Source organism: Zootoca vivipara, chromosome 12, assembly GCF_963506605.1.
Source record: "Zootoca vivipara chromosome 12, rZooViv1.1, whole genome shotgun sequence".
In the NCBI taxonomy this organism is placed as follows: Eukaryota; Metazoa; Chordata; class Lepidosauria; order Squamata; family Lacertidae; genus Zootoca; species Zootoca vivipara.
This window is the reverse complement of record NC_083287.1, coordinates 7,770,984-7,785,938: the sequence shown is the minus strand read 5'-3', so window position 1 is coordinate 7,785,938 and position 14,955 is coordinate 7,770,984. Positions and strand designations below refer to the sequence as shown.

General features: G+C 43.3%; 2 protein-coding genes across 5 annotated transcripts in view; one reads left to right on the top strand and one right to left on the bottom strand.

Moving 5' to 3' along the window:
• NT5C3A (5'-nucleotidase, cytosolic IIIA) overlaps positions 1 to 10,599 on the bottom strand; it is a 29,732-nt gene extending 19,133 nt beyond the window's left edge. Inside the window, exon 1 of one of the 3 annotated variants that reach the window (XM_060280584.1) lies at positions 10,247 to 10,599. Coding sequence is in view for 1 of the 3 variants with exons in the window: in XM_060280581.1 (XP_060136564.1) it covers positions 10,041 to 10,178 (138 nt within the window). In the remaining 2 variants the exon portion in view is untranslated. The other 2 variants (XM_060280581.1, XM_060280583.1) reach the window with 2 other exon arrangements.
• Positions 10,600 to 10,754: 155 nt separating this feature from the next.
• Positions 10,755 to 14,955, top strand: part of BBS9 (Bardet-Biedl syndrome 9) — a 225,092-nt gene continuing 220,891 nt past the window's right edge. The window contains exons 1-3 of one of the 2 annotated variants that reach the window (XM_060280578.1): positions 10,755 to 11,079; positions 14,210 to 14,333; positions 14,659 to 14,809. In XM_060280578.1, the coding sequence (XP_060136561.1) occupies positions 14,222 to 14,333; positions 14,659 to 14,809 (263 nt within the window). In that variant the 5' untranslated portion in view covers positions 10,755 to 11,079; positions 14,210 to 14,221. The remainder of the gene's footprint in view (positions 11,080 to 14,209; positions 14,334 to 14,658; positions 14,810 to 14,955) is intronic. The other variant, XM_035130062.2, reaches the window with a different exon arrangement.

The window sequence follows — 14,955 nt, the reverse complement described above, 5'->3', positions numbered from 1 at the left end:
CCTAGGCAATCCTCTTTGGCTTGAAGCAAGAAGCCAAGATAGGCGCATTTTTCCAACCACCTTGTCTATATCCTAAGCCTGCAACAATGGAAACAGATCCTTTAAAACTGGACCAGATAGTGCTCTGGTCACTTCTACAACTGCATCAAAGCAAGTGTCTAAGTCAGAGTAAATATGAGCAATTTTATGCTCAAAGTGCCTAGCAATTGTTTTGCAGGAGGTCTTCAAAGGTTCCAGCATATCCTCCCCAGGAACAAGAAAAACCTTCTATTTGAACAGGCATCCCCAAACTGCAGCATTCCAGATGTTTTGGCCTACAACTCCCATGATACCTAGCTAACAGGACCAGTGGTTGGGGAAGATGGGAATTATAGTCCAAAACATCTGGTGGGCTGAAGTGGGGATGCCTGCTCTTGAGAGTCCCATGGACTGCAAGAAGATCAAACCTATTCATCCTGAAGGAAATCAGCCCTGAGTGCTCACTGGAAGGACAGATCCTGAAGCTGAGGCTCCAATACTTTGGCCACCTCATGAGAAGATAAGACTCCCTGGAAAAGACCCTGATGTTGGGTAAGATGGAGGGCACAAGGAGAAGAGGACGAAATGGCTGGACAGTGTTCTCGAAGCCACCAACATGAGTCTGACCAAACTGTGGGAGGCAGTGGAAGACAGGAGTGCCTGGCATGCTCTGGTCCATGGGGTCACGAAGAGTCGGACACGACTAAACGACTAAACAACAACAACATGCTCTTACATGTCGACAGTAGTAGTTGCTATGAGACTTACCACCTACTTGTTTTATTGCCCACAGTCCTCTATTAAACCACAAAGTTAGCTAGGCAGGGGAAGGTGCCTGAGAGAGATGATGTCAACAGGCTTTCCATCTCACCATACCATTGTCAGACCAGCAGCCATGTCAACAGGAAAATTCCAAAATGTCCAGGAATCCATCACATTCCATAAATATCTGGTGGCAGACCAACTTAATGGTCCATCACCTCTGCAGAGGGGGGAAGCTATTGTCAATCCAAATTTCTAAGGAATTAGTCTAGTTGTCATGACAGGTTTATAGAACCCCTACCATTTCAGACATCAAACCCGCTATTCAGTCAAAAATACTAGGTCAAGAGTTTGTCCGACAATATGTTTTGGTCTAGTGGCATTGAAAGAGCTCTATGATTGTCACAGCAGCCATGAAGTTCCAAGCAGATCACCCTAAAGTGGCCCAGGTGTAAGTATTGTCCCAGCGAAATGTCCTGGGGGTTTCCAACACAATGTCTGAGACCAGCTCATCCTGTCCAGGAAAGGAAACTGATGGGCAGTGGGGTCACTAGAACACCAACAGAATTCTTATATGTCTCTCTGGCCCAACACCAAATACAAACACTCAAACCCAGCTCACATTCAAACTGGTCCCTAGTGAAGGAGGTGTCAGTAACAACCCTTCCCTGGCCCTCTAGTCCATGTTGGTACTGGCAAAGCTGAAATACATCAACAGCGCTCACTTTATCATGGATATATATTTTTATTGTGATTTGAAATGACATTCAAAATCAGCACCACATGGCCAGAATACAAATCAACAACACAAGCCTAAATCCTCTGGCTGGGGGGAGGACCTGAAGAGGGGACTCACCATTTTTGCTTGACTGGCTTGTCCAATGCACACACAGACAGCACTTGTTGGGGTTAAACCTAAATGAAGGTGGTTAAACCTAAATGAAATGGTAATGAAGGAGAAATTTCTCCTTTTATTTTTTTGTCTAAATCAATTTTTTAACTAGCATTAGTGTGTGAACTTTAGCTAACCCCTTTCCAGTAGAGATTTTTTTTTTTTTGAACCAGTAGCTTGGTACACTAAGTGAACGCAAAGAAACCTATAGATAATAACCATGACAACCAATACTCTGGTACACTAGAGGCAAGAAAGACATCAGCTATGTGGAATGATCTCACTTTATCAACAAGTTATTGAATAAAGAATGAAATTAACAAGGTAGAACAGCTAATGAATAAGATAATTAATCAAAAGAAGGATACTGAAGAATAACTGTATTTAACCACGGATATTCAGAGGAACTGAAAACACCTGATTTGCTTAGATTTGATGAAGTGGGTTGTAACAGCTATAGAATGTTTTATTTTAACTATGATTTCTCCCCTTAGTATTCCATGCAGGCTTTGATAGAAAGGCCCTTCTACATGGCCCAAGAAAAGGAAGTCAAGAAACTGTGGTGGCGTGGAACAAAGGGGGAAAGACTCTTTTTCGCTTTTGCTGCTGTTCTGCTGCTGCCATTGCTTCTCACCTCCTCTTCCTGATGAGTGTAGGCATTTCTACAGCTACCCTCCTGCCAACCTAGCAGTTTGAAAGCCCACCAGTGCAGTAGATAAATAGGTACCACTGTGGCGGGAAGGTAAACAGCGTTTCCATGCGTTCTGGTTTCCATCACGGTATTCCATTGTGCCAGAAGCGGTTTAGTCATGCTGGCCACATGACCCAGAAAGCTGTCTGTATTCAAAAGCCGGCTCTCTCGGGCTGTAAGTGAGATGAGCGCCGCAACCCCAGTCACCTTTGACTGGACTTAACCATCCAGGGGTCCTTTACCTGCTCTTATACAATGCCTGCAACAACAAGATCAAGGATGTATATGCACAAGCATGCACACACACGTTTTAAAATCTGCAAAACTAGACTGGAAATTGACTCCATCACAGTTTTGATGGCACTTTTCAATTTATCCTAGTTATTTTATTTGGCGAAGAAAATATGAAGACACTCTAAACACATGCTCTACCTTGGACAGCAACCACAAGATCATGAAAAAAAAATATTACAGGAGTAAGGATACTTTGTAAGGACCATAAACAAAACTCGAAGGGTGATATAAAACTATGTTATACTCAAAGTAAACATTGAACTCAATGGACTTTGTGAAAGGAACTGGCAAGATCAAGGCCAAAGTGCTTCAGCAAAAATCTAAATCTCAAAACTTATAAAATATGTTCAGTATCAAACAAAATAGCAATTTATATTCAAATTCATGTATTATTTTTGTAAAAAGCTTAGAGATTTTCTTACAATTGAGTGGAATACAAATTTTGTTAACTCTCTGCTTAATTGCTCATTATTTCAATATGTGTACATTGAAGACTACCGCTTGATATCAACCCAAAACAACCCTAGATCAAAACAAACAAAATTTTGCCTAGAATATATTATTCCAAGAATAACTGAAGTGAAATGTTTGGACGGAATTATTGTGTGTGTGTTTGTGTGTGTGTTTGTGTGTGCGTGTGTAAGTAAACGCACACATACACAATTTGCTTATCCCATTTAGTTTTCATATTATAAAAATAATGCATATTATCTTTGGGATAACACTGAACTGTTATGAAACAAGAAAAATGAACATGAAAGTTATATTTCCTAAAAAGAAATCAGTTCTGTGTAAAAGCTTCAGAGCCAATTAAACACAAAATCATTTCAAAATGCAAGTTAAACACAACTAATGAGTTTTTCATGCCCATAGCTCCAGTAACACTGCAAATGACTACAGCTGCAAAAGTCAGCAAGCATGGGAATAAGTGCTGGGATACTAGGATCTACATTCATCCAACAAAATGACCTTTCTCACTTGTGACTCAAATTGCAACTATCAGTCAGCTATCAGTCAGCACATTTGTGATAACTATCAAGACGCTAGGAAGAATCAGTTTACAGAGAAACTAGGACAGGGCAAAGGGTGTCATTAGGCCTCCTACAGCAATTTTATTCCAAGGCTTTCTAAAGCTGCACTCCTACATTTCTTACCAGGAATGAATTTAAGGGCGGAGTTTCCAGAACCTGTATTATTTCAAAACGAACAGGAAGTTAAAAATTTACTGGGTTAAATTCTATTTCTAAAAATAAAACAAAAATAGGCCCAATTCTTCCTTTAATGGTGGTAAGTTAAATCCTGCACAAAGAACCATAATTGGACCTTGTACTTATTTAAGAAAAGAACAAACAATTCTGTTATGTCCAGGCTTTCCTTTTCCTATGCTAATCGGAAAAACATCCAACAGAACATTATTTGGGTTAAAACTCCAAAGAGCAGAAAGTTTAAGCAAAGAAATAATGAATAGCCAGCTATAGTGGGGTTGCCATATGCCCAGGTGTTCCCGGACTTGTCCTCTTTTGGGGGGGGGCAACATGCCCATTTGGGCGGATTTTTACATTTCATATGAAATGTCTGGGTTGGGTGTGTGTGTTATTTTTTATTGGTTTGATTGATTGAGGGGCATGTGCATGATTGGGCGGGTGTTGTGCCCCAGAAGCAGAAGTGCTGCAGCGACTGCGAGGTCTGGAGCGAAGATCAGGTAGGAGCTGTGGTCCTGCCTCTGCTGCCAGCCCGCCACCAGCATCGCTGCCAGGCCTGCATGCCTTTCCCCCCAGCTTGGGCTGGCCATGGCATGAAGAGCAGTTCTGCACGGCAAAGCCGCTGCCAGCCCAAGCTGGGGAAAAGAGGCGCGTGGGCCTGGCAGCGGTGGCGCTGCTGCCTCCAGCAGAAAGAACTTTCTGACAGTAAGAGCAGTTTTTAAGCAGAGGTTGAATGGCCATCTGTCATAGATGCTTTTGTTGAGATTCCTGCATTGCAGGGAGTTGGACTAGACGGCCCTTGGGGTCCCTTCCAACTACCATTCTATGATTCTATGAAGGCTCCCTGTCACTGGCATACAATATTGTGAACATGGGCTATTATAAAGACTTCCTTCCTTGCAAATTCTGCCAACTCAGAATTCTGCTGCTCATTTTTGGCAAGGAACAAATCTAGGGAGTGCATGTGCTCACTCAACTGCACTGGTTGCTCATTTGTTTACAGGTAGACTCCAAGTACTGATCTATAAAACTAGATGCAGTATTCTTTAGGAAATATATTTCTGCATTTAAACATGCAGTGAGCCTGGGATTAGAAACTTAAGGAATTTAGCATGTGCATTATCACTTAACTCTGGACAAGGGAGGAAACTGCAGAGAGACCAGCCACAGAAGCCTCCTTGCACCAATAGGCCAAAACAGGTCAGAAAACACTCCCCAAACCTCAAAAAAGCAAACAGACCAACCCTCCTCATTTATCTGCAGTTTGTTAACTTATCTGGCTTTATGTTTAACAAATCCAAAAATATTCTTTTCAACAATGTTATGCTGATATTTTGCTAAATTGTTGAAATGCTGTAATTCTATTAACTGTTTTCATAAGTTAGTATGGATTTCAGTGGGTTTATACATTTTGATATTATTCTCTGTTTGGTCACTTTTAGCCATAGAGTTTTCCACAGAAAGGAACAAATATTAATGTTCAACTGAAACTGAATGAAATGGTTTTACTGACTGTAGCCTGCCTTTGTGACCTCATCTGCACCCTCCACCTCCGCTGCACAAGGGCCGAGTTTAAATACTACCGGTATATTAATGCTACTGTTTGTTGTTGTTTTATAGCTTTATTTGCTTCATAACTTGCCATTAGTATAATAGATATAGGCCCTTTATAAATATTAATGGATGCACTGCCCATAGGAACTTGCATAAGTATATATACTGTAGTTTGAAACTAAAGCTATTGGCCTGATTTGAGTCTTGCTTTTTCTCCATTTAAAATAAACATAATTTGAGGCAATGGTGTTCAGTCCACAGAGTAAGAGTTGTGCTTGTTTATCAAAACAGTCTGCAGTCACAATCTCTAGGCATGGAAGTCCTTCAGCACTAATAAAAATTATCCTATTCTGGCTTCATAATATGGCAGCATTTACTTCTTCCAAACCCTTGTTCAGCTGTTATATGTAATCCTAATCACACCAAACAATGGTTATGTCTGGATGTTATGCTAAACAAAGGTTTACTGCAGGAGTAGGAAACCTTTGGAATTGGGGGCCAAATGACCTGAAGACTCACCCCATACCCCTCCCTGACCCCACTTCACACCCTTGCATAGCTGGAATGTGTCCTTGACCTGCAATAATTCCTCTTGCTTGCCAGGATGCAGGTGTGCATGAATGCAGCTTACCATACAAAGAGTCACATCATTGTCTTACCCACGTTTTGCCTATGGCCTCCACCCACACTGACACACTACCCTGGAAGGTTGTCCATGACAAAATGTGGTTCTCAGGCTGAAAAATGTCTCCTACCCCTGGTTTAAGCATGTTGCCAATGAACCTAGTTGAGGTGTGGGCTCATATGCTTCCCCTTCTCGTTTCAGGGCTGCCATGAGGAATTCAAAAACTTTACTTCTCTTTCTCATTAGTCAGAATTTAGAGTTTCAGGTAACTGTAAACCGTGGATTATGTTGAACTATGGTTAAAGTTGGCTTGTTTCACACAAACAAAAGTTTACATAACTGAAGGTTTGTTGGTCCAGATTATATGACAAATTGTGGTTAACTAAAAACTTCTGAAGTTCTCCCTTCTGAGAGGGACACATGAACCAAGACTCACCCTAGCTCATTCACATTACACTAAACTATGTTTTAGCGTGCTGTCCAAACATGGAGAAAGGTTAAGAAACATATATGGCCTAGTTACAGGTAGGTAGCCGTGTTGGTCTGGATCGAAGTAAAATAAAAAAATTCCTTCAGTAGCACCTTAAAGACCAACTAAGTTTTTATTTTGGTATGAGCTTTCGTGTGCATGCACACTTCTTCAGATACCTATTTCATGCGGCTCAATGTGGTGCCTTCCATAGTTCTGGTTACAGGTAGGTAGCCTAGTGAGGCATCAGAATTGACAAAACAAAGTTACAGACATTGCTACACCATCAGAGGTCAGAGCACCCAGACTTGGTGTGCCAACAGACAGAACATGAAAACAGCTCCAAATCACAATCTGAATGTACGTATGTCTGAAACAGTCATGGTGTTCCGTTGCACCAGAAGCGGTTTGACATGCTGGCCACATGACCCAGAAAGCTGTCTGTGGACAAACATCGGCTCCCTTGGCCTGAAAGCAAGATGAGCACTGCAACCCCATAGTTGCCTTTGACTGGACTTAACTGTAGGGTCCATTACCTTTACTAAAATCTTAAACTATAGTGTGGGTTCAAAATCATGGTTAACACAAGCTAATCTTTGGCATGGTGTCTGAACTGAGTCATAGTTAGAAGTAAGGCCCACTAAAATAATCATGAATATTACTAAGTTGTAAGTCACCCTACTGTTATTCCTCATTTCATCAATCTGAAAATAGTGGTGTTACTACTTACTGACTTCCCAAAGAATTGTGAAGTTTAAGGAAACAGTGCACAATTGTGATTCCTTTAAGGAAAGTCTATGTTCTTTTTCTAACATTATGACTTTGTTCCATGCCTATGCCAGCATGGTATTCTTTGTGTTCCATCACAACATCACTGTTACTATAGGAACTAGTCTACTAATATGGGAAAACAAACAAGCTTCAGAAGCACACACAGATAAGCTAATGTAATATATACATTATTGATCATTCAATTTCTGACCACTGTAGAAATTTGCCTCTTCAGAAACTAAGTAGTACATACACAATTCAAGCACAGAAAAAGGCTGTGGGTGTTCCTAAATTAACAGTACCAAAGAGAGTACAGTGGTACCATGGGTTAGTAACTTAATTTGTTCTGGAGGTCTGTTCTTAACCCGAAACCGATCTCAACCTGAGGTGCGCTTTCGCTAATGGGGCCTCCTGCTGCCACCATGCGTGCAATTTCCATTCTCACTCTGGGGCAAAGTTTGCAACCCAGAGCAACTACTTCTGGGTTAGTGGAGTTTGTAACCTGAAGCGTTTGTAACCTGATGCTTGCATAATAATGAAAGCAAGGAGGCACAGAGCAAGTAGAACAATTAAATAGGGAGACCCAATAAAAGCTATAATCTATGCTGTGGATGCTTCAACTTCTGCAATTATATTTTCTTCTGTAGAATCAAACTGGTAACAGCATACTTATCTAACAACATCATGGAATAGAATGCACAAATTGTATTTTGGCTACAATTGTGGATTTTGTGATATTGTCAGAGACGGGCTGCGTTAGGTCTTGTTAGAGGCTTGATACAGCTTAAACCTCGTCTCCTTGGAGTCTCTCAGTGGTGAGTGGGTGCTTCTTTTCCTTTTTGCCGGAGAGCAGTAAGGGAGGGGAGAGAAGCAAAAGGAATAGCATAGATTTGGAAAGAAAAGCTATTTAGAAAATGAAGCATTGCCTCAGTGTAGGACATACAGCAGCAACTGACAGGGAACACTTTCTGGGCTGCAATGCAGCGGAGTCATGGACTCACCCAAGACCCCTCTGAAGGTTTGAGAGCTTTGATGGCACTCATAAATTGGCTGCTCACGTTTGGGGGAGAGATTACAGAACAAGGAGGAGCCTACAAATATAGAATTTGGAGAATACAAAAAGGACATGCAGTAAAATTTGGCAGTGTGGAGTGCTGTTGCTGTTCAGGGTTCCAGGCAAACCTACTCTAGGCAAACCTACTGCTTTCTTCCAGGAAAACCTACTCTATTCCTCATGCCCCCTGGTTTTCTGACCCCCACAGTTGACTAGTGGTTTACACCTACATGCAGGCTCTGCTGCTCTCATACGGCTCCCCCCCCCCCCATTTTTCTCTCTCAGGTTGCCCTGAGCCTGCTGATACCTCCCCCTGCAAGGATGGTGCCATTTTGGCTACAAAGGTTTGACACGCAGTTACTTCTCATCACTGAGCTCTCCCTGGGGTTACTGGGCCAATTTACTTCTCCCTTCTGTCCTCCTTCAACATGCACTGTGATTAAATGATATACAGTTGTACCTCTGGTTACGAAAGTAATTCATTCCGGAGGTCTGTTCTTAACCTGAAACCGTTCTTAACTTGAGGTACCACTTTAGCTAATGGGGCCTCCCGCTGCACATTCTCTGATCTCACCCTGGGGCAAAGTTCCTAACCCGAGGTGCTACTTCCAGGTTAGCGGAGTCTGTAACCCGAAGTGTTTGTAACCTGAGGTATTTGTAACCCGAGGTACCACTGTATTAAGATGTACTAACCAGTGTAGGTTTTAAGCAGCAGTTTGGTTGCAACAACTGTCTTTCCTTCCTTCCTCATCACAAATCTTCAAAGAAATACCAGCACCCATCAAGTCTGCAAATGTATGTCTTTCTGATTTTAGAGTATTAAAAAAATCATGGGTCCCCCACCAGCCAGTCCTTTCAATACCAATTTACAGGTGGAGCTTTCCACAGTCATGAACCCAAAGACAGAATTACCGTAACTGTGGATGAATTAAACCAGGGTGAAGGAAGCACATGTTTTGCCCTCAAATTCAGTATGGGATACTTAGAAAGTCTTATGTGCAGACTCCCAAGGCAATCCACATTAGGCGGAGACTGCAATCCATGAACCTTCAATTAAGGTGTACATTTGAAGTACTGTATTCAGCACAGCGCTGGGCCGCACCAACTTTGCTCAGAAGCAAGCCTTGCCAGCTTCAATAAACCTCATTCCCTAACAAAGTGAGCACAAGATTACGGCCAGATCCTATGCACACTTGCTCACAAGCAACTCCAACTCTGATCATGGAACTTATTTCCAAATAAACGCTTGTAAAGGTTATATACAGATACCGGTACTTTTGAACCACTATCATTCAGTGGCTTTTAAAAGGGGGGGTTATTGGTTTGTTTTTGTTTTACTATGTATTTTGAATTCCCATTTTGTATTTCTCTGTTGTGAACCACCCTGAAATCTTCGGGTGAAGGGCGGTACGCACATTTAATAAATAATGTTAAGGATAATAATAATAATACAGGCCCAGAAAGGTCTACTAATTTCCATGTGGCCAGCACTGACGCCTAAGCATGGTCAGTCCAGAAGCAAGTGTCCCCGAATTGAGTGGGACAAGATACCATTTATTTGTATGTTTATTTCAGAAAACTTATAAACCGCTTGACTGCGAGAAGGAAAAAACAAAAAAACGAAAAACGAAAAGCAACCGCTCGAAGCGCTGCGGCCGCAGCGGGGCTTAACCCCCGAGTAAACAGCGCCTCCGCAGCGCGCTCCTACCATCTCTATAATCTTGGTCTTCCTGCCCGTCTTCTTCTTTATGGTGAAGATGTACTGGGCCAGGACCACCCCGCCGACTAGGGCGCACACGCTGGCGCTGGCCACCGCTCCCATCCTGGCCACGGCGCTCTTGTCCATGGCGGCAGAAATCTCTCGCCACGCTCCGGCCTCGCGGGGTGAGGGGAAAACCGAGGGAGAAGCCTTACGTTCAGGTCCCGGAGGCGGGCAAGAGCCCCGCACAGCCTCACGCCGGTCTTCCTCTCAGCCGGTCGCCTTCCTCTCTCTCCCTCTCCGTCGGCTGCGAGGGCGCGCGTGCGCTACCGCCAACCGCCGAGATGAGCGGCCGTTGGCCCCACGAGCTCTCTCTTGACAGTTGAGGCGGGCGACGACGAGGCCCTATCAGGGAGAAACCATTCCGTCTTACGGGACGGGGGTGGTGGCCCTCTTTTCTCTCTCCTCCGCTAGACAAAACGCCGGCAATTAGGAGAGGAGGTTGAGGAGGGAGGTTGGTCCTTTTACGCCGCTAGCGGGACGGGGGACAGGCGCTGGGCGCTTCCTCTCCTCCTAATACCGGTAGTACAGTCCAACCGGCGGCCGAAGGCTCGCAGAGACTACATCCCCCAGCATGCTTTACGCAGCCGCCGTGCAGTTTATGCTCTCTCCTCTCAGCGCCTTTCTCGGACGGCAGGAGGGGGCGGGGCCGGCGTTGGTTGCTGAGGCGCTATGACAACGGGAGCAAAAATGGCGGCGGGCAGAGCTGGCTAGAGAATACCTGAGGCGTTCTTTCCCATATACCAACAGAACCCCGCCCCCCATTTCTTCCTTGTAATAACAGCTTCTGCTTGGTGTATCCCCCCTCCCGCTCCCCTATCCATCTCTCTCTCTATTTGCTTATCTCCCTCATGGGTCCCGTTAGCATCCTCATGCCCCAAAGGTAGCGCCGCGATAGGTTGCTTGTGACAAGGACGCCGGCGCCCTGTCTCGGTCCCCCTGACAGGCGAGGAGAAGAAAAGGGTTTCCAAATGCTGGGAAACGTCAGGTAAGTTAACGCCCTACATCCTTTCAAATGTGTTTGGAGGAGCGTTGTGTTTTCGTTACTGTTATGTATTTTGTGTTTTTATCTTGTATGTTTATGCCGTGAACCAGCCCTGAGATCTTCAGACGAAGGGCAGTATACAAATTCAATGAATAATAATAATAGTAATAATCAGTAAATAAAATGAGCACGATCTCGTGTCTTGTACTGTGCAAAGTAGAAGATCTGCTGTTGGAGACATTGCACAGCCTTGCCCTGTGCACTTTTTTTCCAGAGATGCCGCCAATCTCACTTCCCAAGGTGGAAGTGTGCATAAAGGCTGCAGCCTTGCAACCCGTTCAGTGTGCCCAGGTGAGCTCACAAGTACGGTAACAGCGCATAGGGCTGCCACTTAAAGGTTGTGGTTCTTTGTACACTTTATTGCGGATCTGTCCCATGGAACTCGGTGCGAATTCTCAGTAAAAATGCCTGGGCTGCAGTGATAAATAAGTGTATTAGCAACAAAACTTATGCATGGGAAAGAAGATATACCTGTGTGTACTGTTTCTACAACACCAGGGTCTAGGGAATACCTGTATATGGTGGACATTGCTGTTTCACTCAGAATGTTCAGGACATTAACTGCAAACTGAGCAATTTCCTAAAAGGTTTTTGCATTCTTTTGAAACAAGTGATATGTTAGTATTTGCCTAGGGATGTATATTGTGCTTTAGATGTTTATGCAACATTTTCTCTCTCCTTAGGTCTTTCCAATGCACAATAAGAGTATTGAAGAAGCTGGCAAATTGTGTTTTTAGCATGCATTGCTGTAAATACTTGCATTAATGTGTGTAACCTAGTGTTGCTAAGCTAAGGCAAGGATTACTGAATCTCTAGCCTCTTTTCCTTTACTGCGTTCCAGTTAACTGCAGGCAGGTATTAGTGCAACCTATTTGTGTCTGACTGGATTCAGTTCCTTAGCTTGTGTCATAAGGGCAATTCAAGGCGATTAAATGCCTGCCTGTTTATCTCTTCATTCCTATTTCATCATTGCCATTGTGCCATTGATAAGATTGTGCCCTATAATCTTGCTTTGCCATTTGTTTCTGTATTACAAGTGAAACTTGTAACAAATGTTGCACTGTGGCGTATTACAGTTCACTGGACCATTCCATCAGCCATGCCCTTCTCCATGATGCTCCCTCTCCACTCCTACTCACAGTCAGTCAGCATTCCATGGCTACTGAGCCCACTCAGTCCTCATTGGATTGTCTGTGGGTTTGTCTCCACCCCATCTTTTCTCGTAAAGATCTTTTGTATTTCTGCAAACATTGGGGTTCTCCCAGTCTTACAGATTCCTCCCTCTCATGGATGTGTGACTTCATTTATGTACTATTTTGGCTACATATGCAATGGCACTCACAGCCTGAACACTGGGAATAGAGTGAATGGCGATTATTTATTATATAGCGCCATTGGTGTAAATATGCTAAGCTCCAAATAGCTCTGTGCTTGAGAAGAACACACACCTTTGGATAATAGGTTGCTGATTTGCCTTTCCAAATGCAGCCCTTCATACCATGTTGAGTCCTGTTCCAGAGTGGCCATTTATAATATATAATTCCTTCACCCCATGTATGCGCATAGGCTTCTAATTCCCACCCACCTGCCTGCATTCATGTTGTTGTTGTTTAGTCGTGTCCGACTCTTCGTGACCCCATGGACCAGAGCACGCCAGGCACTCCTGTCTTCCACTGCCTCCTGCAGTTTGGTCAGACTCACGTTCGTGGCTTTGAGAACACTGTCCAACCATCTCATCCTCTGTTGTCCCCTTCTCCTTGTGCCCTCCAACTTTCCCAACATCAGGGTCTTTTCCAGGGAGCCTTCTCTTCTCATGAGGTGACCAAAGTATTGGAGCCTCAGCTTCAGGATCTGTCCTTCCAGTGAGCACTCAGGGCTGATTTCCTTCAGGGTGGATAGGTTTGATCTTCTTGCAGTCCATGGGACTCTCAAGAGTCTCCTCCAGCACCATAATTCAAAAGCATCAATTCTTTGGGGATCAGCCTTCTTTATGGTCCAGCTCTCGCTTCCATACATCACTACTGGGAAAACCATAGCTTTAACTATACGGACCTTTGTCGGCAAGGTGATGACTCTGCTTTTTAAGATGCTGGCTAGGTTTGTCATTGCTTTTCTCCCAAGAAGCTGGCGTCTTTTAATTTCATGATTGCTGTCGCCATCTGCAGTGATCATGGAACCCAAGAAAGTAAAATCTCTGACTGCCTCCATTTCTTTCCCTTCTATTTGCCAGGAGGTGATGGGACCAGTGGCCATGATCTTGGTTTTTTTGATGTTGAGCTTCAGACCATATTTTGCACTCTCCTCTTTCACCCTCATTAAAAGGTTCTTTAATTCCTCCTCACTTTCTGCCATCAAGGTTGTGTCATCAGCATATCTGAGGTTGTTGATATTTCTTCCGGCAATCTTAATTCCGGTTTGGGATTCATCCAGTCCAGCCTTTCGCATGATGAATTCTGGATATAAGTTAAATAAGCAGGAAGACAATATACAGCCTTGTCGTACTCCTTTCCCAATTTTGAACCAGTCAGTTATTCCATGTCTAGTTCTAACTGTAGCTTCTTGTCCCACATAGAGATTTCTCAGGAGACAGATGAGATGATGAGGCACTCCCATTTCTTTAAGAACTTGCCACAGTTTGCTGTGGTCGACACAGTCAAATGCTTTTGTGTAGTCAATGAAGCAGATATGGATGTTTTTCTGGAACTCTCTAGCTTTCTCCATAATCCAGCTTGCACTTATGGGAGTTCTTGGTCCACATACTGCTTAAGCCTGCTTTGTAGAATTTTAAGCATAACCTTGCTAGCGTGTGAAATGAGTGCAGTTGTGTGGTAGTTGGAGTATTCTTTGGCACTGCCATTCTTTGGGATTGTGATGTAGACTGATCTTCTCCTATCCTCTGGCCACTGCTGAGTTTTCCAAACTTGCTGGCATATTGAGTGTAACACCTTAACAGCATCATCTTTAAAAATTTAAAGTAGTTCATCCATAGTGTATCTCAAATTGCTTTTGAAGCCCCTCTGGAATGTGAAATTAGGTGGATTTTACATCCCCTTGTTTCCCCCCCTCTCACTAGGGCTGAAGGAGAATGTCTTTATTTAAAGCCCGTGACTGGTGGTCTACAGTGGTGGGCAACAAAGAAGAATTTGATCAAGGATGCTTATGTGTTGCAAATGTTGACAATAGCAGCAGTGGACAAGGTAAGTGGACTAAATTTGTTGTGAAACTCTACACAGAGGCTGCAATCCCAAGCATATTAGTGGGAAACACTTTCTGCTAAGTTTAAAAAGGTTTAATTTTGAAGAGAAGTGGTTAGAATTGAGATTTAATTCTGGATCTCTAAATGCAACTTGATGCTGGTCATGTTTACATGGAAATAAGTTCCACAGACTTCAGTAGAGCTTATTCCCAAGGAAGCATACTTTGCATTGCAACGTTAAAGCTCCACCCTGTGTAGAAATAATGTGTCACCACATTTTCAGCTGTGTAAGCTTCACTTAGTATTTGGATATGTTTGTTTTACAGATAAAATAATTGTGGGAAGTTATACAGGGTTCCTTAGAATCTACAACCCCCATCCTATAAAACCTGGAGATGCTGTGCAAGCTGAAGATTTGCTCTTGGAAGTGCAGTTACCTGAGCCAATACTTCAAGTGGAAGTAGGAAAATTTGTTTCGTAAGTAAACAGTCAGTGCTGCCACTAATGATCTTATTAATTGGGAAACTTTGAGTGAGTTTATCATTGGAGTCAATTAACTCTCTAAAGATTGACCTGGTTTATTTTATGAAGTACCTTGGGGTTATATTGGAACAATTATACTA